General features: G+C 36.7%; 2 protein-coding genes and 2 long non-coding RNA genes across 4 annotated transcripts; 3 read left to right on the forward strand and 1 right to left on the reverse strand.

Annotated features, from left to right (window-relative positions):
- Positions 1–9099: 9099 nt before the first annotated feature.
- On the reverse strand, positions 9100–11371 carry LOC129318279 (heat shock factor protein HSF30). Its single transcript, XM_054963006.1, has 3 exons — positions 10952–11371; positions 9605–10520; positions 9100–9515 (listed from the first exon to the last, which is right to left on the reverse strand). Exons 1-2 carry the CDS (start codon positions 11249–11251, stop codon positions 9678–9680), a joined length of 1143 nt encoding a protein of 380 aa, XP_054818981.1. The 5' UTR covers positions 11252–11371; the 3' UTR covers positions 9100–9515; positions 9605–9677.
- Positions 10405–11974, forward strand: LOC129318280 (uncharacterized). The gene is made up of 2 exons (XR_008595220.1): positions 10405–10538; positions 10825–11974. It is a non-coding gene; the product is annotated as an uncharacterized LOC129318280 (long non-coding RNA).
- Positions 11975–14146: 2172 nt separating this feature from the next.
- Positions 14147–16497, forward strand: LOC129318448 (uncharacterized). Its single transcript, XR_008595245.1, has 5 exons — positions 14147–14582; positions 15283–15342; positions 15455–15533; positions 15737–15842; positions 15946–16497. It is a non-coding gene; the product is annotated as an uncharacterized LOC129318448 (long non-coding RNA).
- Positions 16498–22375: 5878 nt separating this feature from the next.
- Positions 22376–23817, forward strand: LOC129317805 (glutaredoxin-C6-like). Its single transcript, XM_054962192.1, has one exon. It carries the CDS (start codon positions 22665–22667, stop codon positions 23094–23096), a length of 432 nt encoding a protein of 143 aa, XP_054818167.1. The 5' UTR covers positions 22376–22664; the 3' UTR covers positions 23097–23817.
- Positions 23818–24659: the final 842 nt, after the last annotated feature.

Below are 24659 nucleotides of genomic sequence, written 5' to 3' on the forward strand. Positions count from 1 at the left end.
GTCATTAAAATTGATGAACATACTGCTTGAAGAAAAAGAGTTAAATTTGCTAGGATTTGCATTGAGGTAGATATCTTAAAGCCTTTATTGCCTTAATTTCCTATCGATGGGAAAGTGTTTCCTATTGAATTTAAAAGTAAGTCTTTATTATGTTTATGATGTGGCACTTATGGTCACTTAAAGGAGGACTATAAGAGTAAGGGAGAAATAGGGGAAACTAGTTTGAGGATGAATCATGGTACCAATAAGGATGCTGTGGTTAACGGAATAGGGTCTAATAGTGGTGACAGGATAGATACACCGAATCAACATTTATGGAAGGTTGCCCAACGTCCTAGAAAGGGGAGAAGAGCTTGATCTTTAACTGATAACTTTATTGGTACTTTAAGATTTTCTTTATTAGTGGAAGAATGAGGGGATAATCCTAGTACTGTTTATGTGTTACAAGAGAAAGATAATGAGTTGAATTATAAACAGAATATAAGGAGTGTTTTAGAAAGGAAATTAGATAAAAGGGGAACTGGTCAGCACTCCCAAGGGGATATTACAACTGCTAGTTACAACAGAAAAAATCAAGAAGCTAGTCCAAGCAATTTGAAATTGAAGGAGGTGGTAGTAGTAAAGGAGCCTGTGAATAATGTAAGAGAGGCTCAATTACTAGCTAGGAATAGGGGAAATGTGGCTTAAAAGAGAGTGATTGCTACTAGGCAATAAGGTGAGGATTATGTTATGACTTCAATTGAAGGAATGAAGGTGGACTTTAGGAGAGATCAGGAAGGAGTAATTTCTAGAGGCCATGCAAGATGTGAAAACCAAGTTGAGCAATATGAACCTGACGGTGAGGGAGAGGATGATGTTCAATGGATCTATATAGAAGACGATAAGTAGGATGATATAGTATTAGAGATAATGCAAGAAGGAGACTTTACATCTGCTGATATGTAGACCTAATGACTATTATTTTTTCTTCATGAAAATCATTTTCTGGAATTGTAGAGGTACGTCTAGCTCCCACTTTGGCAGAGCATGTAAAGCTTTATTGAGGTTGTATAACCCAACATTAGTTGTTTTAGTTGAATCAAGAGTCAGTGATTTTCGAGCTGATCGTGTTATTAGTAATTTAGGTTATAAATACTCAATTAGAGTAAAAGCGAGGGGGTTTGCCGGGGGTATTTAGTTATACTGGAAGGATGAGGCATTGTACATTGATGTCTTGGTAAAAGATGTACAATTTCTTCTTGTTAAAGTAGAGAAGGAGAATTGTAGTTGGTCGTGTACTATTATATATGGCAATTCACAGGGTACTGCATGGGATGACCTATAGAATAGGCTAAGAGATATAGCCAAAAGTATCGATGAGGCGTGGTTGGTTGGGGGTGATTTTAATGAGATTGCCTCACCTCTTGAACAAAAAGACAATGCTAATTCGAGCATCCAGCAATGCAATGCCTTTCATAATTGGATTGAGGATTGTATATTGATTGATATTGAAGCTGAGGGGCCTCTTTATACTTAGAGGGGGTCAAAGTAGAACAGGAGAGATAGAGTATATAAGAGACTAAATAGGTGTTTATGCAATACCATGTGGTAGCAGACATTTCCTAATACGTTTGCTCAAGTATTGGCTCGAGTTGAATCGAACCATCATTCTCTTTATTTTAATCTGCATAGCTATGTCCTTTCAAGAAATACTCAGCCTTTTTGATTTGAAGCTATGTGGCTGAGTCACCAAGCTTTTAAGGAGTTTTTGAGTGAGAACTGGTGTTGGGATGTGGAGGCTTATATGGCTCTAACATGTCTCAAAGAACCATTAAGGTAGTGGAATCGAGAGGTCTTCAATTGTCTTGAGAGGCAGAAAAAGGAGTTGCTGGCAAGAATTGTAGGAATTCAACAAAAGTTGAATGGTACTTCTAACCCATTTCTAGAAGACCTTGAGGTTAAACTGAATGATGAATTATGACAATTGCTTTAACAAGAGGAAATTCATTGGTACCAACAGGCTAAAGGGAATGGATAAGAAGTAGGGACTGTAACATTAAGTTTTATCATCAAAAGATTATTGGTAGACGACGAAGAAATAAAATTCATATGTTACGAAATGATAATGGTATATGGGTTGACAATGAAGCTGAATTAATATGGCTGGTGAAAACTTTCTATGTTAATTTATTTCATGAGGATGTTCTTGCCAGGCAATGGATCAATACACGACATAAATGGGGACAAGTTGATGCTGCTAAACTTCATAGGTTGGGTAAAGCTATTAGTCTAGAGGAGATTTATCAAGCTATCTTCAGTATTGGCACTTTTAAAGCTCCTGATGAGGATGGCTTCCTAATAATTTTCTTTCATAAAAATTGAGATGTAGTAGGACGTATTGTTACAGATTTGATTATGCAAATATGGAATAATCCACACTGCTTGACTGAAATTAATTAAACTTTGATTGCATTGGTACCAAAAGTGGATAAAGTCGAGGTGGTTAGTCAACTTTAGCCCATCTCTCTTTGTAACGTCATTTATAAAGGGCTTTTGAAGATTCTTTTCAGTCATTTAAAGCCATTGATGAATAAGTAGGTATCTCCTTTTTAAGCTAGTTTTGTTATAGGAAGATTCATCCAGAAGAATATTATTATAGCAAGAGAGATTTCTCATTCCATGAGGAGAATGACAAGGGATAACAGCATTATGGCTATTAAAATTGACCTTGAGAAGGCTTATGATGGTATGAATTGGAGTTTCTTGTGACATGTCTTGGAGGAAGTGGGGTTGCCAAAGGAGATTGTGAAGATTGCTATTAATTATTTTGAGAGTCCTTTTATGATGTTACTTTGGAATGATGCAAAGTCAGATAGTTTTAAACCTTCCAGAGGATTGAGGCAAGGGAACCATTTGTCTCTATATTTATTTATTTATTTATTTTGGGCATGGAGAAATTATCTTATATGATTGTTGATGAGATTGAGGTAGGCATATGGAAACCTATAATGTTAGGAAGGCATAGGACTCCAATAATGCATTTGCTACTTGCTGATGATTTATTATTATTTTGTAAGGTGGAGGTAGAATAAGTGGAGGTTGTGCTATAGTGTTTGCAAAAGTTTGGTGACATATCTAGTTTAAAAATAAATCCATAAAAGATAGTTATGGCATTTTCAAAAAATGGTTCATAGGTAAAACATGAGGAATTAGTACGCTGTTGTGGTTTTCAACCAGTTCTAGAGTTAGGTCGTTACTTAAGATCTTATATAAATTACGGTCGAAGAACTAGAGGTCAATATCAATTTTTATTGGATAAGGTACAAATGAAACTGAGTAGGTAGAAGGCACAAAGTTTGTCTTTTGCTGGGCGACTCACATTAGTTCAATTAGTTATACAACAGGTTCCTGTTTTTACTATGCAACATGATATTTTACTTGTAGGAGTCTGTCAGGAATTGGAACGGATGCAACAGAACTTTATTTGGGGGTCCACTCGTGACAGGCGAAGGGTTCATCTAATAAGGTGGGAAACTATATATCGCTCGAAAGCATTGGAAGGCTTTGGTTTATGAAATTTAAGAGTGATGAATGAGGCCCTATTAAGTAAGATTGGATGGACGATGCTTGTATCCCCATAAAAATTAACTTCTCAAGTCCTAATAAGTAAATATAGGCAAGGCAAGCTATTGGATCAACAATGCATTATTAAACGTACCGATTCTATTTTATAGAAGAAATTAGGTGAGCTTTGGCCATGTATACCACCACACGTTGGATGGGAGGTAAATAATGGGAGCAAAGTGAACTTCTGGGTTGATAGGTGGGTGGCTAACGATACACCTTTAGTTGACCAGTGCTTGGTGGTTCCTGTACCTTTTAAATTGTGGAAGCGTGTCAAGGGTTATGTTAATGGGAAGGGTGGTTGGAGATTCGAGGAGTTAAAGGCTTGGTTACCTGAGGATATAATAGGTTAAATTCAAGCTACACTACCTCCTTATGTGTCTACAAGGGGAAGACAAAATTCATTGGTTAAGTGGTGGTTCTAATGGTTTTAGTATTGCTACAATGTACAAGCATTTAAGTGGTTTTGACTAACATGAGGGAAACAATTTTTGGATGAAAATTTGGTCTTGGAAGGGCCCAAGACATATCCAAATGTTCTTATGGTTAGCTGCTTTAGATCAATTACTAACGTCTGCTCAAAGGTTTAATGGTATTGTTGGGTCATCTTTTTTGCAGGTGTGGCTTGGCTGAGGAGTCCTGTTTGCATGCGTTGAGGGATTGTTCTTATGCACATAATGTGTGGGAGTAGCTGATACAAGGTGTGCATTTTTTTTAATTTTTTTGTTTAAATTTGTATGAATGGTTTCAAAAGAATTTAGGTGGTAGTTTAATGGGGGAAGCATTTAATTGGCATTTGATATTTGGGGTGGTTATGTGGTTCACGTAGTCTTGGAGGAACAAAATGATGTTTAATCATAACTTTGATTCCTTCAAGATTTCTGCTGTGAGTATTTTGCAATATATTGAGGGGATTAAGAAAGCTTTTGATGTAGATGCCAATATTTATCTCAAGCATTAGGAAGATATCCGATGGTGGCTGCCTAAAGAGGGCTGGTTAAAGCTCAATATTAATAGTGCTGCTAAGGGGTGACTTAAGGACGCTAGTTGTGGAGGGATCATACGAGATTCTACTAGTGACTAGAAAGGGGGATTTGTTAATAGAGTGGGTAGGTGTATAACTTTAGAGGCAAAATTATGGGGCTTATGGTCTAGGTTCCTCTTATTACAAAGTTTAGGTCTAAGGAAGGTTATCATTGAATCTAACTCTACTGCACTTGTACATATGTTGAAGTAGATGTTGTCATGTCCCTATGTGAAGAATCGATTCCTTTATTAAATCCAGACTATGATTGATGCTAGCTGGCATATCCGCGTGACACATACTTATCAGGAAGGGAATTTTAGTGTGAGTTGGTTGGCTAATTGGAGCCTCTCACATGAATGTGAACTACATGTTTGAGTAAGCCTCCTGAAGGCTTACTTGATGTACTGTATAGGGATAGATTGGGCTTGATTTGCCCATAGTTAGTTTCAGTTTAATTTCGTTTGGGCTTTGCCCCTCTATGTACCAAAAGAAAAGATAATGAGTATGGTCGTACAAAAACACTAATAATTAGCGCTCTGATATTATGTTACTCAAAAGTGATATGGTAAATGAAAATAAATTTGCTCACTTTAAGTTGGCATATTCCTCTCCATGATACTATACTAGTACAAATTTAGAGTCATGCAATTAAATTGAATGATTCGAATTTAACATTTTATATAATGATTCTCTTTACTTTATTTTCATTCTGATTATGTGCAATGGCAAATTTTAACGGTCCTATTTATCTATTTTTTAATATTTAAATAATTTAATATTATTTTTATATAATTATCTGGACCAAAAGTGACATATTAGGGATAAGGGGTAATTGGCTGAAGCCCAATTCAATTTAAAAATGATATAGCCTCACTCACTTTACCCATTGCTCAAGTTTCTTGGCACACTCACCCTTATCACTTCACATAATGAGGCACTCTACGGTGATTTAATGGAGCGGACAATTATCTGCTCTTTATAGTACCAAAACTCATTTAAAATTGTGGAATGTTGCCATTTTCTTATTAATAGGCAATAGGTGTGTGATAAAAGGACTCTCAATACTCTGTTACTTGCCCAATGCAAAAACACAAACTCTAACCCTATATCAACCAACTTCGCTCGATGCAAATTGTTTTGTCTATGCAAGCTTGACTTCTAAGGCTAGCTTTCCCTTTGTCTCTATGGATCACCCAATGTGTTAATAATACAATCAAGTCTTACATGTTGCTTGGTGTATTTGTAATTTCTCACATTCACTTCGCACTCAGAGAAACTTATGATAAAATATCTTGAAAACCCACACAATCATCTGATCCAACTCAAACTTTTAAAGACATACATTTTTTGGTATGCCTAGCACATCTGTAAGAGGTGTGATGCTCCAACCCATTCCCCAAAAATCAAGCCAACAAGACTATTGAATTTAACTTGTTTAAATGATCCTAATGAACTATTCTAGAAAATGATGCAGGAAAAGAAAATGATGCAAAGAAATCATGAATTTAAACTAATTTCTTATTTTCTTTAATCAAGATTAGCAAAACCAATATTATATCTTTATTCTTTATAGTTTCATCGAGTTTTGCTTGTAATCTTTATAGTTTTTTCAATATTTTCAATCTCTATAGTTTCAGAAAAATTAAGTGATCTTTGTTTTTCATATCCCTATAATTTTCACTTTTTAATAGTTTTAGTCCCTATAGAGACTGAAAACAATAAAAAAAACTACAAAGACTAAAAGTAAAATTCGATGAAACTATAAAGATTAAATATTATATTTTTTTTTTCCAAAATAAATCTGCCATTATACTTGATGGATGTTTTTGATTACTTGCCTGTTCAAAATAACATGAATGAATTGTCCCAGTTCATCTAGAAACACATGACGCAAATCATGATTCTCTCCAAAAACGATCACCTTCGTATAAAAAGAATCCAAATGTTTTAAATTCCTCAAGTATTTTGACATTGCTAGCCTGGGCATTAAAAATATTCCCTCCATCCTAAATTATAAAATACTTTTAGACAAAATTTTATATACCAAGTAACCTCATTAAATACACTTAAGAACTTTATTTTTTTCAAAACAAAAATATAACTTTCAAAATATCCTCCAATTAATAATCTTAAATCTATACTTGATTAGTATTAAATAAAGAAAGAAAAAATAATATTAAAATAAATCAATTTAACAAAATCTTACTATTCTCAAAGTGTTATATTTTAAAACGGCAAATCTCTCTAAAAAATATTTTATAATTTAAAATGGAGGGAGTAAACTAATAAAATAATATTGAGAGTTGTTATAAACTAGCGATAATTTCACTTAATATTATAGTTGATAATTGATCGAATGGCCATGGCCATGATCACATAGCCTTTGACACCTCGCCTCAATTCTATTGCTTTCCCGTTTTATATTTTTGCCCAATCATGGACCCAAAAAAAAAAAAACTAACTAGACCTTAACCGCCGCTCGCACTGTCTCATTGGGAAATCACAATGTATATACAAAAAAGAAAGACCACTACTGACAATGCTTTTTAACAAAAAAATGCAAGGCCTTGGAAGCCATAGTCAATAACAAAATCGTATTATCTTGTCATGAAAGTAATTGAAGTTACGCGGGCATTCTCATTTTGAAATGCGCGTTCAAACTTGACCAGATAAAGGAGAAAGGTAATGGCTTCGCCACATAAACACTATGATCCCGGTACTCTCTTATCCGCTCAAAAACGCTCTCTCTCTCTCTCTCTCTGTGGTATTGCTCTCTCTGGTATTGCCTTCTTTTCTATGTTCTGAATTCATAAAAATGTAACACAGCAAAATTTTCCAGCGGGCTTTGCTGCCAAAATACGAGTGCCTTCTCTTCGGTAGGTGTTCTATTTTGCCCTTTGAATCGCCACATATTTCCTTCACAAGAACAGCGTCCGAATTAAATGTTGGTTTAAAATATTCCGTGTTGTGCTTGCAGATGCTGATGCCACTCTTTATCCCCTGAGCTCTGGTTTGTCAAAGGAATTCGCCCAAAATATTATAGGCATTAATATGAATTTTGTTTCCTCTTCCCATTGTTTTTCAGTGGGTACACGGGCTCACCATTCTTATATTCCTTAATTTTGCTTTTGCATAGACAACATGGTTCAGAGACTTGGCATAGACCAAAAAAAAAAAGGCCCCTGGGATGAATCAATTTTTGTACAAGAATTACGGCACATCCATGGCCGGTCTCAGGGTTAAGGCTCATTTTATCAAACAGACCCTCGGTGGTCCGTCTCTCTTTCCCCCTTTTTCCCCCTCTCTTCCTCTCAAGTCCTAGCTTTCTTTCTAAATATTCACTGTCAGGCTGTTGGCCACGATTTCGATTATAATTACTATCATAGGTCTGATGCCCATTTAAAATCCTCTCCAAATGTTCCTAATCATTAAAGATTAAAGAGTAATATAAGTGATCAATCACTTGGGCTGAACACCTTAGTTCATGGGAGATCATCTTACGAGAAACTGAATACTGACTATCATATGAGGACTCTTCTTCTTAGCCTCCCTGTACGAGAAGTTGTAAGCAGCCTATCTTCGTTCCTGTGATACAGATGTCTCATGTCTGTGTGCTTGCTTGGTAGTAGTATCTTACGTCCATGATTTGTTCATCTCAATCATAATCAGATGTTCAGCAACGGGGCCACGGCTCATGTAGCAAGAGCAATTTAAGAAGCTTGCATTGGAGGGTTGTTTTGATGAAACCATTTGCTTTGAGACTCTGAATCCCCCTCCCAGAAACGATCCACGCAATCACGAACATCATGGCTCGGCAACTCCGCCAACTCGTATCCTCCACAAACCCCAAGAGGTTGCGGTTGAAGTTGCTTTATGGAAAGACAACATCGACCCCCCAAAACAGGTTAGATGTTCACTTTGTATTATTCCTCAACAAGCACTTGTGCGCTTAACCGAAAACATTTCCCATATGCAGTTATTCTTCGACGACAGCATTCGCAATATACAGGCTGCAAAGCGACTCGGCCTCCATACCGTCCTGGTAAGGAGGATTTGATTGCTAAGTTGATGCATAACCAAAAATAAGCAACATTTCCACTGACCTGCTCACGTATTTTCCATTAAATGGCGCAGGTGGGCTGCTCTTCACTGTCAGTAGGCGTGGATTTTGCATTAGAAAGCATCCATAACCTAAAGTAAGCATTACCAGAACTCTGGCAACTTCATGAATTTGACAAGTCAAAGAACAGGAGTAACACTTGCAGAAAGATAGGGAATGGAAACTTCCGTAGCAGCATAGCTTTCAAACCCTTCATTCCAATGCAGACGGATGTGGCGATATATAATATCCTGTCGCTTCTGTAACATCGTCTTTCGTCTACTATCCCAATATGTCACTATTATTAGATGTTGTATGGAACACAATATTAGTTGTCTTGTCCCAATATTGTAAGCCCAGCTAGGGTAGATAGCAAAATCGACTCATCTTGTTAGTTTTCAAGAAATCTTTCTTGATACAATATGATGGATTGTGAACATCAGACGCTTATCCATCTATTTCTATAGAAATATTGACCAAAATACAATACATAATGCATGTCACAAGCAAAATAATGTGCAAGATTATCCACAAGTCAGTGGAGCTTGCACTGGCCCCAGGGCCAACAGTAAAATCCCAGAAAAGAATCTAGTCAATGATCCTCTGCAGCATTACACGACTTCGTCTCCTGGTGGACACAGCCTGCAAAATGCACCATGTTGACAAAGTGAATTAATCATGATAAGCACAAAAATATTCAAATGCCTAGGCTGATTATTTATAAAGGATACAGATAAAACAAACAGCAATATGTGCTGGCCTCTTCAGCAACTACCACCTTCCCCACTGCATGCAAAACCATTCATTTAGTAAATCAATTACTACCACTGAAATCTCTGAAATCAAAAACATCTACAAACAACTTGAAGTCGTACCACAAACGAGGCAGGGGATGGACGATGGAGTTGCAGAGGCCAAACTGGTAAAAATGAACGACTTCTTATGTATTTACAGGGATTTGGACCCAAGATAACCCAACTGATCTACCAAGTTCTCCAAGCCCTCAGCCCACTCGTCGGACTGTGGTACCAAGTCTTCCACCGGCGCATCGGTTTGGGACTGGTCACCAAATATAACTTCCTCATCCGGATTGCCATGAACTAAGTCTTCGTTCAGTAAGTCCTCCCAGATTGTGTCACTCACTGAACCCAAATTGCTTCCGCTCGCTGGAGGGATTGAACTTGATATTGGCTCCTTGTTGTCACTGCTTGATTCATTATCATGAGTAGCTGAGAAAAAAGTCTCTATCTCAGATTCTATCGTTGCCAATTCATCTTGTTCTTGGGTTGAATAGTCCACCACTGGTTCGCTAGGTACAGCCACCGTAACAGGATCATCCTGTAAATTCTCCACACTCGGGCTTGCAGTTAGTCTCCTCTTTCGCCTAATATCAGCACCAAGTAATTCTCTGTTTTGGGTGTTTCTCTCGGCAAATTGTTGTATAAAATTTGCGTTTTTCAGTGCTTTGGCAAGAAAAGTGAGTATCTGTTGTTGTTTCTTCTCTGTGCTCTGGAATCTTTCCTCCATTGCAATCAATTGCGCCCGCGAATTCTGCTGTTGCTGTCTCAATTTCACAATTTCGCCCATGATCACCGTCCTGTCTCTTCTCAACCTGTCGAGCTCGCCTTCCAATCCGTATTGCCCCAGTTCAACACAAGCAACCCCTCGTTCTTGCTGTACACTCTGTGACACATTTCTTCTTCTCTTGATGGTCTTCAATAAATGCCTCTGTCCGCCCAAAAACCCCTCGTTCGCAAACTCCCATCTGTCTGGATCAATTTTTCTAAATCCCTGCATCCATTTCCGAAGGTAAGACCCGTTATTCCCAAACCACCATAAAATTACACAGAGATGAATCAAATGAATACATCATCAGTAAATGGTGGAAAAAATCATCTACACATCCAAATCCATATTAACAAGAAACAGAGAAGGAAAAAGAAACTGGGTGATTGCATTGTTTTCTCAACATTCCGATACAGATGCATACACATGATTCAGTTGTATACTCTTGTCGTCAATTTGTTATCTAAGTAGATAACTGACTCAACTAAGAGCTAACTTTATCACTAACAACTTCTGTTTCATATGGCAGGTCTAGTTAAATAATCAAATCAAAAGTAAAAATGAAAGCCATAAAGTAATGATAGCAATCAAATTCCTAAAACCGGGGAGGCTATTTCTATAATTGAAAATGAAAAAGAAAAGCAACTGATACTCACATAGGTATTGAGCTGGCGAATGAAGCTGGAGAAGTTACTGTGCTTGAAGTAGCGAGGAAGAATGGTGGTCGAGAACTTGTGGGAGTCCCAGACTATGAAGCTGTTACGAGCAAGGCTCCAAGAAACAACAGGGTCGGTGGACGGGTCTTCCACCATTTCAAATGTCTTGGTGAGAAATGGAGGAGGCCCCATCTCGTGCAGCCCTTCCATTGGGCGAGGAGAGAGACTTGAAGGGGAAGAGGAAGCTGAAGACGACGAACCAGCTACCATTTCTTCCACTTTCACTCTCACTGTCTCCATACCACAGGTTGCAGAGAAGAATCAGAAAGAGCGAAGTCCAACAGCAAAGGCAAGTAGCCGTAATATGTTTGATCAGTTGAAGAGTTTTGTTTTGGCTCTTATTTCTTGATAACTAGAGAGAGATGATGCGTTTTAGGCGGTAGAAAAGAAGATTCTAGAGACGGAAAAGGGAGAGAAATATCTGGTAGGTGTTCATTTTTATTCCCTGATTCCGCCATTTGTCCCTCTGACGTGGCATCAGATTCTGTCTCTCACGAAAAGTTCTGGAAACTTCTCCTCTCTTGGGCTTCTATCCAGATTCCTAGCGGAATTTGCAATATGGGCATTCCCATTATTGTAAACTAGGTGGGCTCTCAGACAAAAACGACCAGGCACAATGAAACCTCATTGGGCTCGCACAGTGAAATAACAGGCAAGTCGTCCTAGCCCACGAGGCCCGATTGAGAATAAGGCTCATCAAAGCCCAAGTCTCGAACTTAGGTCCTAAATAACTAGAAATTTCATGAAATCAAGTTTATTTTTCTGTCATCTATCATCTATCATCTATGTGTGTACATGTATATATATGTAAAAGGCATATCGTTGTTACTATTTATCTGCAGTTGAATGAAAGGTAACAACGATGTGAGCCAATATTTTGTATGTTGAAATATCATGTGTTGTTGTTGTTAAAGTATCAGGCCTCATAGTAGGAAAAAAATAAATGCAGGGTTCATGGTGTAATATTCCCAATAAGAACAGTAAAATTATCATTGCTAATCCACCCTAATCTCTCAAAATCAAGGTGATTATCGAGTTTGTAAAATATTAACAATGGGGATTCCAAATTTTCATAATTTAAAATACTCTCATAAACTTCTATCATTTACAAATCAGAGTTTAAAACACGTGTGTAAGTATGAAATTCAATTTAAGTTGATGTATTTGAAAAAAGAAGTGTAAAAACATCAATTTTCAACTAACATAGCACATGCACAGTGACATATCACTCCTGCATTATAGCTCACTGTCTCTATGCTCTGTGCCGTGGCTAAAGCGCCATGAGCTGCGATTTATTACGTGAATTTTGATAACATTTTGTTGTCATAGGACAACTTTTGGGATGAACTTTCAAAGCATTCTATTTCTCTATCTGACATCTAATTAAGGTAATATAACTGCTTACAAAGAGTTTTTTCTTAATTTTAGCTAATGGCACAAATTTCATGATCAAAATATTTTTCTATCAAAAGTTGGACACCCTTTACAAAAAACATACTCCTTTTTCAATTAAACACACAATTTAAGTATCATTTAAATCATAACGCAAGTGCCTATAGCCTACATTAACATTTAAGTCATGCTCAATAGACCATTATAAACTTGTGTAACATACCACAATCAATCAAAAATATGTATATCAAAACTTCAACTCTCAACCCCTTTATTTCAAAAATATAAGGAGGAGTTAACTTTACACAAATCATCATAAATTTCATCAATGTCAATCAATTATATGCTACCCTACTTGCACTATTATTTTTGCCTTAACAAGCTTTACAGCTCCATCATAAAGAAATTCATGGCATGAAATATATTCAAACCGTTAACATTATAATGCAAGTAGTCAAAAAAATCACATGAAATCCTAATTAGTAAATTAATAATATTTAAATACAAATAATTTAAAACTGAGGTCTACAAGTAGGACTTACTTGAAATCCTAAACCTCCAATCATTTTACTTAATCTTGATTTAATGAGTTAGGCCCTGCAATATTGAAGAATGATGGGTGAGTGCCATCATTTAGTAACCAAAATTAACTTAACTTATGCAACTACATATCAATTAATTATGAATACAAATGACAATAATCTCGCAATCATCATATTCACATGTTTCAATTAATATAATCTCAGCCACAAAAATAACAGCCATGTGACCAGGTATGCAACACATATCATCAAGTATATTTCAACAATGCACATCTTAGGGTCGCATTAATAACATCCATGTAACTCTAATGAAAACATACCGAATCACAATAATCGCAACCATGTGGCCAAAACTAAGGTAAGCTTCAAATTCCAACAATAAACCACTGTTACCAGGCGAGAACACCCATTTCAAAGCAATAAAGTGAAAAGCACTACTAAAATATTTGCAAATGTGTTTTGAAGTGCTTATGATAGCAAGCACTCTTAACAGTTTACACAAGAGAGCATTTTTTTTAAAGAAGTGCGTCCATAGATATGAAAAAATAATTATAAAAAAAAAACTTAGGAGAGTGTTTATATCCAAAGCGCTGTCATACGCACAAGTACAAATATTTTTTTAAAAAAGATAATAAACCTGAGCATTTTATTTGAAGTGCTCTTATATACTTAAAAAAAAAATAAAAGAAAAAATGGAATGCTTGCCACGTAAGTGCTCTTATAAGCTTTATAATTTAAAAATTATTAAAATATATATTTAATCATTTAATTTTATATAATATTTTATTTTAATTTTTTAATTTTATAAAATATTTTTTTAATTATTTAACTTTAATATTATTAGTTTTATTTTGATAAATTTTTACATTAGACTTTTAAATATAAATAAAATAATATTAAATGTTAATATATTAAATTTAATTTTTTAAAATAATAATGATTGATATAAAAAGTAATTGCTTAAAACTATTAATTTTAAAATTAAAGAATTAAAAAAATATTTTATAAAATTAAAAAATTAAATTAAAATTTTATATAAAATTAAAAGATTAATAATATCCTTTAGTTTTGAAAAAAATTTAAAACAGAAAATCAAGAGAGTGCTTATGCTTAAAGCGTTCCGGCAGCCAATATTTAAAAAAAAAAAAATTAAAACCCCAGAACTTCCCATCAGATACTCGAACGCGAACAGCCGGACCCTCCTCAAAAAGTCCCCCCCCCCCCCAAAAAAATATCTCTGTGCTCTCTCCTTTTCCGTTAAGTGTTCTGCAAAACCTTGCTGGAGCTGATGCCGTCGAGGGTGGCCCACGTCTTCGCCGTCCTTAAAGCATCGAACTCCAAGAAGAAGGACCAGCCGTCGTAAATTTCACGCCGTTGCCGAACTTGAAGAAGAAGACCAGACCTGTAATCCTCGTCGCCCAGCATCATTTCTCTGCCGTCGATTTGAAGGACTAGTCCAACGCCATTCGAGAAGTCCAACGTCCATTCGCGGTCTAGAGTCCGATCTGCGACAAGCCGAAGCGTCGCACGCGTTCTGTCCATTAAAAGACCGTTGGCTGCCGGCCTTCGTCGTGCACGGTTAGCTGCTGTAGAATCGACCTTGGCTGGCTTCTGTTGCCGACTTCAAGCTTCCTTAGGTATTTTTTTAAAAGAAATTATTAAAATTTTTTACATGATAAAATCCCCTCCGCCTTGAATTATAAAGTTCTTCAAAAGACACTTAAGTATTATTTGATTATGGCTTCACCTCCAAAACATGCTTATTGAGTCTGATTAAGAGTATCTGGAGCATTTGATTAATTAGGAGAAAAAGGGAGTGTTTATGCACTGTAATTGGATATGAATAGCTGAGACAAGCTTTGACGTGTGACCTCGCATTGTAGGTACGGATTTTTATGAGTTAATTGAAATCCCACTAGGAGAACATCGTTTATTTTATGAATTAATTGAAATCCCACTTGTTCACTGACAATCATTGGTATAAAAAAACAAGCTTCTTTAACTTAGCTGTAGAATCAACCAAGGCGGGCTTGAAGAAATCAAGAAAAAGAATGTTGATTTTGTAAATTTTTGTTTAATAATGCAGAAATTCTTCTATTCGTTTAAAAATGTTGATCATGATGTATGGTTTTGAAGATGATCCGAATGTAAGTGTTAAATTCGATAATTTTGACTGCATATTTATATGAAACTGAAAATGTAAGAATTAAGCCGTCTAAAAGGGCAAGGTTGTGTGGGAGATGAGTAGATTGAGGTTTAAACCTTTTTTGGTCTGACAAAAACATGTAAGACACTATATAATATTTATTTGTTTGTTTTTGTCCATTGCACAATTAGCCACTGCCTGAAAGTGAAGCACATATGGAGGACATCATTGTGGAATATGTTACAGAACTGGTAAGCATTGCGTCAGGTTTTGTGTATTTTTCTTTGATTGCTCAATAAATGCCCACAGATAAGTTGCCTTGTTTCCTTTTGCCTCCTCTTCTTCCTTTTTCCATTTCTCGAGGTACATAGCCCAGGATATTGGATTGCGGAGAGGAAAGTTGTCAGTTGAGGATTTCATTTTCTTGTATTTGATTTACAAGGTACCACTTTTTATTGCCTTAAGTTTAATATAGGAAACTTTTATTTGGATCATAAAATTCTTGATCAATATTTTATTATACATCATACCATATCTTATCCATGACATAGTCATTTAGAGAAGCACCAGCTTGAATCTGCTATTCTAATATGTTTTTATCAGCAGTAATCTATAGGTTCTCTTCACATGATTAATCCTTTGCAGAACAACAGAAGTACAGGGGATGCATAAAATGATCTGGAACATTTTTTGGCACATGGTTTGGGAATGATAAAGTAACAGTAGCTCTTGACTTAGTATCCGTGTATAGGTATTTTTTCCCTTGCATGCATATTTAAACTGTAGCATTTCATGACAAAACGATGCCTTCCGTAAAGCCAAAACTAATATAAATTGTCCTTATCTTGGAACAGTTAAAAAGTGTCTTCCTAAGTGGCTTGTCCTGTTTAAGTTGCTGATTGCTTAAGATAGCAGTCAAACTTGAGCTCGAGAATCATAAATTCTCCTTGTATTAATTAATTTCTTCTCAGCTACAACTGGGCAAGAAGCTGATCATGGTTGATCAATGGATTCAAAAGAACAGACAAAAACTCATTTTATGATTCCAAACGCTGGTTAGACTCGGATGGTGAAGATTTATAGAGTGTCAATGGTAGTAAGGATTTCTTGCAATGGTTTTTATAACACTATATGGTGAACCAAGGTTGCTTCGGCCAACTGATAAGTGTTCTCATTTATTCATCTACATATTTATGTTCTTTATAGCGCTGACGGTATTGTGGAAGACACTCCCCCCACCCCCCTGTTTTGGGTAATATTTCTGTTCTTATCATCTAATATTTAGAAGATTAGATTAAAAATCTTTGCGCTAATTTTGCAATTGGAGTTGTTGATTGGGATTGTAGTTACCAAATTCATAAAAATATTGTTTGTTTCATTTTAAATGAAAGTATATTTTATTATCACTTTATGATGTCAATTCTAAAATATGCTACATAAATTTATGTAGCACGTGATATTGATATTATTTGAAAAAATTGAGGCTATTGGAACGTTTTTACATAAAAGCATTTCAAGGTATGTCTATTTATAAGAGTGCTTGTTCAAAAAGTGTTCCCATAAGCCTCTCCAAGTGTTCTCGAGGGAGGTGCCACACGAGAGCACTTTCACAGAAGAACTTCCATAGATCGCCTATATACGAGCGCTTCTAGAAGAATTCTTTTTGGATATATGGGAGCACTTAGTTCTGAACTGTTTTTTTTTTTTTTTTTTATACTGACAATTTCAAAGTTTTCTCTCACATTGAAGGAGGGAAAAATACAAATGTGGGTGTTGCCTTCTCAAATCCATTTTGGAAGCAACATATTTTAAAATGGAAATAAATTATTATTTAAGAAAGAGCATAGATGTTGCCTTCTTAAATCTATTATGTGAATAACATTTAAAATAAAAATAAATTATTATTTATATCTTTAATTTATTTGGGTAAAACAGATTTTAAAATGGGATAAATTTTTATTTAAATTTAAATTTTTATGAAGCGACATGTTACAACTTTCAGGTACATAAAAATAAATTATTTTAAATTTTTTTATACTTTCAAATGATAAAACTTTTTTTTGCAAATACTGAAAAATATCTCAAGTAATTTTTTATAGTATTTATTTCAAGAAATTGTTCTAGTGCATTGCATGGGTAAAAATTAGAGATGAAAAAATGGATCGGTTTTTGAAGGGCTCGGGCCTAAAAGGACCAACCCGAGTTTTCTTTAATATCTTAATATATGAAGCTCGACTCTCAACATAATGGGCTTAAGGCCGGCCCTATGGGCTCCAGACCCTTTTAACTATTTTTATTTTTTTTTAAATTTTTAATCGAACAAAAAATTATTCCATTTTAATATAATACCCAACCAAAAAAGATATGAAAAAATTAATTAAATAATATTTAAATGAATTAAAAACACAAATGAAATGAGAGTAAAGTAATAAGCAATGGATCGGCTAAATCAACAAATATCCAATCAAAATTATATGAGATTGAGCCTTAAAGGATTGAGATATGGGACTAGGAGATCGAGGAAAACAAAAAACATGGGCATAGTATGTGCATTGGATAGAACTTAGCTCATTAGTCATGAATACATGAGCATGATAAGTGATAGGAGGACTTGGAAGATTGATAACAACGAGTGTCAAGTAGTCGAGCATTGTTGAAATTTGGTTCTTGAAAGGGAGCACTATCGGAGTAAGCAACAGGGACGACTGGAGAGTGAGCAAAAACATGAACAAGGATGACTTGTAAGTTACGATGATAGGGAAGGGGATGGCAATGTGATGACATGTTAAAGAGCAAGGACAACTTGTAATGGTAAAAAGGAGAGAAGCATATTGAAGAAAGAAGAGTAAATGTTTAACTAAATAAATCATTATCGTGAATCTATATGAATTAAGGGATTCAAGATTGTATTTTTTTTTAGAAAATAGCAACAAAAGATTTTTGTATGAAATTTATATCAATTAAGAACCAATTGTTAAAACCTGAATTAAAAACAAGCTACAATAAACTGTTGTTAATTTAAAATGAGTTGTTATTAAAATCTAAATAAATATTTACTGACAAAGGTTAGCCTGAATTCATAAGTATCCACTCAAATTTTGACAACAAATGATCATTGACTGATATAATTTTTGATCAATGATTTTTCATTGCTATTTTTCTTTTTTTTTTTCTTCCATCCTTAGTAGATATGGGCTGAAATGTGATGTGTAGCAAGATTTAGCTTAATTTTTTTTTTCAAATCTAAAAAGTGAAAGTTATGAAAATTAATTAAAAAAATATGCACATGCGAGCTTAAGCGTCTTGTAGGGCCAACCTGTTTAAGCCTTAAATTAAACGAGCTAGCCTATTTAAGTCTGATTTATCATTTTAGAGTTATATTTGCAAATCCGGCTCTACTATTATATAGATTTATACGGGCTAGCCCGACAAGTTCAGCCCGTTTTTTCAGCTCTAACAAAAATCTTGTTAATGTATCGTTGTGCCTGTGGTGTCAAACTAGTCATGAGCATTAATTATATAATACATGCTTAACGGCAGTAATTATACACGGATGGCTTTCCATTTGAATTTGATTCATGAAATTAATACTATGCATGTATGTATGTATAACGCAGGAATGATGGCTACTCATTTAACAAACAATTAAGTGGCAGTGAGAAATTTACTGAGAATGGGAATTAGGGAACAGTGTGAAAAGGGGAAAGCTTATGCTTGTGCTTTATGGCATACGTGAAAATGGTGAAGGAATCCGATGCGTTTGAGGCGTGGAGAAGTGGTGATATAAGAATGCTTCCAGAGGAGAATTAAGAAAGGCACTCCCAGCAATTGTGTGCGATGGAGAGGAAGCAACTAAAGAGGTCAGTTCCTTTTCATGATAGCCATCTATATATGGCGGTGATCTCATGTTGTTGTCCTCTCAAAACAAAACATGATTCATCCGTATCTCAATTAACAAAGGCATCTTCAACAGGAATCTATGTGCCGGATCTTGTTCTCCCTCTCATTAATTTCAACGAGAAAATAAAAGCAAAACGAGCTTGATGTTCACAGATGGCCAGTCCGCTGATCCCAGGTAGCGCGTGTTAATATATAAACAAAAGGAATTAATCCCGAATATTTAAAGCGTGTATTTATTATATAGTCTCTGATTCAATATCCAAGTCCTGAATCAAGGTTCGACGTTTAAAAGGCAACGGTTTCGAGTAAATTCTTTCTTAATCATCGCCTCTAATGTCACCTTCCAAGTGGACGAAACTGTGATAACGCTCAGATTTGGGTAAATTCGATAATAGGAGTATCAATTATTGGGGTCGAAATAAAAAAGATTGCCCCTTCGGGGACATCCGATAAATAAAAAAAGATCGGAAATCCAGATCTCGGAAGCGCAGCGCTGGCGCAGATCGCTGTCACTGTAGTATGAGCAGGAGCAGCAAGGTGGTTTAATGGCCATGTTTCCATTGTGTCATTGTGTAGTTGAGTTCAACTTCTTAAGGAGTTGCTATTTATTGCCATTACCGACCTCCCTCTCTCTTGCACGCACAGGCACAGGGTTATGAACCGACAAGGGTTCAGAAGATGACGTCATGGTGTCCCCACCGATGACCTCATACTGTCACGTCTCATTGCCTCCTCCGCCCCTCTCCCACGTGTCCCCTCGGCCCGAAACAGTCCACCACCCCTTCATTTGCTGCCCTTTTCATATTAAATTAATTTATTTGTAAAGTATCCTTTCGAACGGAAAAATTGGGCATGTAAATAAATAAATAAAATGGGACTTGATGAGCACTTGAATAGTCAAGATTTATAGATTGTATTTTTTATTTTATTTAATATTTTATCATTGATTTAAATAATATATATTTTATTTGTATAATTTAATTTGATATTATTTTTAATTTTTGTATAAATAGATTATCTAAATGTATTCTCTACACACTTTTATAATATTTATTTTAATAAATATAAAATAAAATTAATAAACTTGGACCGTTCATATTATTTAAACAAATCTGGGTTGAACACGGTAGATCCGAATTCGGAATTTCGGATTTGCCTGCTTGCGGGTGGAGAGAGGAAGAGGATGGGAGAGGCTGTATCTGCTCCGGGAAGATGCTGACATGTGGCCACTCACGTGCGGCCGGCTCTATGGTCTTTACCTTGCCATACCCTCCATGCACTGCTTGCATGTCCCACCACGTGCTTCCCTTATCATTAACTACTATAATAATCATGATCAGTCTGTTAATCCCACTTAAGTACGCCCGCCCCATCACTAAAAATAAATTTCATGATAAAATTAAGCAAGAGCACCAGAAAATTATTCAACGCCGGCCAGTGGGTTGGAGTGACTAGGAAATAGAGGTTTAATTATTAATATTAATTAATAGCAAACCGTGGGAGTGGGCTCAATAGGAAACAATAATAGCCAGTCAGTTAATGTGAGCGAGATTCGTGACACGTGGACATCGATTGTAGCAGTAATCTAAAGTCCATGTGAGATCCCACAGATTTGTTAATTTCTTCCATAAATTTCGAGAAAACGACCCCTCGAGTGTCTCTAGATAAATGGAACCCAGCATCCACGAAGGATGCGTGCCTCTGTTTACACAGCTTATTACTAAATCAGCCACTGATACTGACGATAAGCACCTTGCAGCTGAATAAATTCAAGTCTAGGACCCGTAGACTGGACTTCACGGTTATGGATTCGAGTTACCAAGGCTCCATCAAATCCTCTCTGTAGCCCGTTCGTAAATTCACTCGACCACTCAGACTTAACGAGAACCCACTACCATATGTCAACCTGTTTCAAGCTCTCGTATCTCCCTTTAGTAATTTTGCTAATGACTTGAACCAGCAATATTGTTTGAGCACCCGAACCAACCTAAATGTAGTTGAAGATATGTCTATCAGGCATTTAAGCCCTATATGAAAAATGAACGTGTTTTTAATAAAACAAAATATCACATATATATATATATATGTTTATATATCATTGCATATGTATATTCCAAAAATGTTGGTTTGCAGTTGAAGATGAGTGCTTTTTTTCCCGTTTGATTAAAATGATGCTGTTGAAGTAAGATATGGATGGGAGGTGGAGAGCAGACAAAAGATATCGAAGGTGGAATGGAAAAGGGGATGACGAGATAGAGTTATGGTGCGCATGTACAGTAGATGCAATCACAGATTTGGAATCCTCACGTCCAATCAAATCCAAAGCTTTCCACACAAGAAAGTCCCAACACATCCTACGTTTAAAGTGCCCACCCTCAACTTGTCCTCTAAGCTATAGTTAATTGTTATTTGCACTATTTATTGATTATTAGGCACCTTCCCGCGGCTTTTTCCTGTTAATATTATATCAACTTCATTTTACCATGTACTGCTCCCCCACACATTCCTGAACCTTTTTCTGCAATAGAAGGATTCGTCATCAAAACGTTACTATGTCAAGGACAGCTGGTTAGAGCATATATTATGTTTGAAATCCACCGGACAACCCATCCACTTCGCAAACGGACGAGGAGCGCGCCAAAAGCTTAGGCACACAATAAACCAGGTTTTACCACCGGCAAAGCCATGGCGTCATCACCCATCAAAAAGTTTCAAATCTTAGCCAATTAAAGGCTTTCTAAACTGCCTTGTCCTCTCTTATTATTTTCACATCTTAATTAATTCACCACTTTGTTTTAGTTAATTAACTTTTTTATTAACACACCTCATTACATTCTATTTCTACCCAACAATCAAAGCAGCCTCAAGTCTAGGTAGAGGTGACTTCACACACTGCGCCTTCGCTCCCATGCAATAACACATGCATGTTTCTTATCTTCCCTTCTTAACTTGCCTCCTTCAACTTACGGGACATCTCCCAATCCTCTCACATAAAAAAAAAAACACAAACATAAAAATGTAAAATTAAGTTTAAATCCAAGTAATGTGATATGCATCATTATTGTGAATCTTAATTTGACCGCACTCCATGCATGCTTGACTATCCTCACTTCAGATTAAGTGAAAAACAAAACAGGTAATTATGAGAAATCGTGCACCGGCACCGTGCCTTTTTTCCAGCAAATAGGCGACAAGTGGGCACATGTAATTGGCTGCCACGGCTCCTCAGCCGAGGGAAAAGAAAATATCAGGCCACGTGTCTGACGGGGAGCGAAACGATGACTGGGAAAGTGCAAGGTAAGGTGCCTCGGATGATTATGTCATGGGCGTGAGAAGTGAGGTGAGGAACACACCACTACTCCCTAGTTCCTGCAAATAGTCCACCCCAGCACGCCTTCCTCTCACTATTACACCATGCTTCCAAGTTTTTACTAACTTTTGGCTACATCAAGGTTAAAAATAACGCCTCCCCCTTAAAAGTCAATGTGACGTCACTCTAATTCACGACCATCTCCCTGGCATGTGAAACCCCGCCCACGCGCGCCCAGTGCGCGTGGAGTTCCACAGTAGTTGATGACGCCAGCAAGGCCGCACCGATTTTCTTTTATAAAACTGCTCACAACTCGCCAGGCGTTCATTCGTATCACTGAGGAGGATTTACCCCGGTGACAGGATGCAAGGCCTGCGCCCGTGCTCAAAAGACTTCGTCCTTCCCCTGGACCTCGCTCCCATGACTAACTCCGCTTCGTCTTCTTCCTCGCCCTCCTTGTCCATCGACGTCGACGAGTCCCCCGAGACTCGAATCCAGCGCCTCATCTCGGAGCATCCCGTCGTCATCTTCGCCCGATCCTCCTGCTGCATGTGCCACGTCATGAAGAACCTCCTTGCCACCATCGGCGTCCACCCTGCCGTCATCGAACTTGACGATCAAGAGATCGCCGCCCTCCCGCTCTCCCACGACAACGACATCCAAGCCCTCCCTAACCGCGCTCCTGCAGTCTTCATCGGCGGAACTTGCATCGGCGGCTTGGAGTCTCTCGTCGCCCTCCACGTCAGTGGCCACCTCGTCCCCAAGCTCGTTCAGGTCGGAGCTCTTTGGTTATGATTTCATCCGCAATCCTCATCCTCCTGCCCTCCCCGTGTACTGTAAATTAAAATTTCCAAATGTGTGGCATAGGTTGGTGTCGACTGTCCACGAAATCTGAAATATAAAAATATGAGGTACGAGGTGTTTGATATAGAACAAGTGTATGGGAATTTAGGAGAAGCGTTCCATTATCCAAAAAGGCGTTGAATCCAATCTGTGGAGCTAAGCTTCTGGGTTCAGTTGCCGCTGAGAGAGGGAACACGTGTGTGGGGAGTCCAGAAAACGTCCATTGGATTCAACGTTAAACCAAAACCAGAATAGATTGATGTAGTCAGACTCAGAAACCTCCGTGGCTTGGGTCCCATTCGCAATAATTGAGCAATCAGGGTCGTAGCTAGGGCTCATAGCCCAATAGCTTCACCACTCTTCCCTCCTAACCTTATCTATCTCTATCTCTTTGTAAATTTATTAGGGTTAGGTTTATAAGAATCTGGAGAACTGGCATCTTTCTAGCTCTTCCTTGTTTGGTGTTTTCTCCGTTTATGGAAGCCTGATCTGGGCTTGCTCTTGGCTTTTTCAATGGTGTGGGACCACACGGCACGCCCACCGTTTACAGTCATGATATGATGATATATACAGACAATCAAATGACCAAAAAACTTTTGCCCTCTGGGGCTGAGCCGCTCATGGGCAAGAATCTGATTGAAGTTTGAATGAAAGATTCATATTGACGTAGGGACCTTCAATTATTGCCAGAAGCTGTTTTACATTTAATTACATCGATAATGGTTAGTATCGTCCCGTCAAGAAGGGGGAGAAACTACTTGTTTTTGCTTGTCTTGAGAGGAGAGAATTATTCGGACGCGAGCGGCGTAATAATATGTTGTCCCCTTCAAATTAAAAGAAATAAGTTTTGGCCCTTTAATTTTTCGTTTGAGATGATGGTGTGTGTGTGTGTGTGTGTGTTGATATAGAATCACGGGCTTCACACTCACGTCAAAACGCTCGCTTTGCACCGAGCAAAGGGGAATATCCGCGCTACAAAAAGTGATGGCTGCTTTTGTTGAATTAATTTATTATTTTCAATCAGGTCATTCCAAATTTAATCTAGAATAATGACTGAACTTGTGGTCTAAGCGTGCACTGTATTGATATAGATTTTACATTACTATCATGATGTTGATAAATTGATAAGAAGACTTCATAAAAGACTGAAGGCTACAAAAGGAAGCAATGTTGAGAGGTATAAATTTATTATACGGCCAGGATATTTGCAGTTTGGCACTTAGCTTATGGTTAAATGCGCCTAAATCAAAATAATCTTGCATTTAGATGTTTGTAAATTTGAATTTATACCATATCTATTATTTAGATTCATAAAAATTTATATGTTTGGATTTGATCTAAATTTATATTTATATTTTGTTATTGTGCTTTTATAATTCAAATATTTTTTCTAGTATAGTCATTTGAAACGTTAGCTACTTTAACTTTCTCATATATTTCTATTTTTTTGTTTATCATATTTATTTTTCATTGCTTTTGAGTTTGAAGTTTTTTACGCTATCCAAATAAATAATT

This window comes from Prosopis cineraria, unplaced genomic scaffold, assembly GCF_029017545.1.
Source record: "Prosopis cineraria cultivar Desert tree isolate PC_DT_omini unplaced genomic scaffold, ASM2901754v1 PC8, whole genome shotgun sequence".
NCBI classification, from domain to species: Eukaryota; Viridiplantae; Streptophyta; class Magnoliopsida; order Fabales; family Fabaceae; genus Prosopis; species Prosopis cineraria.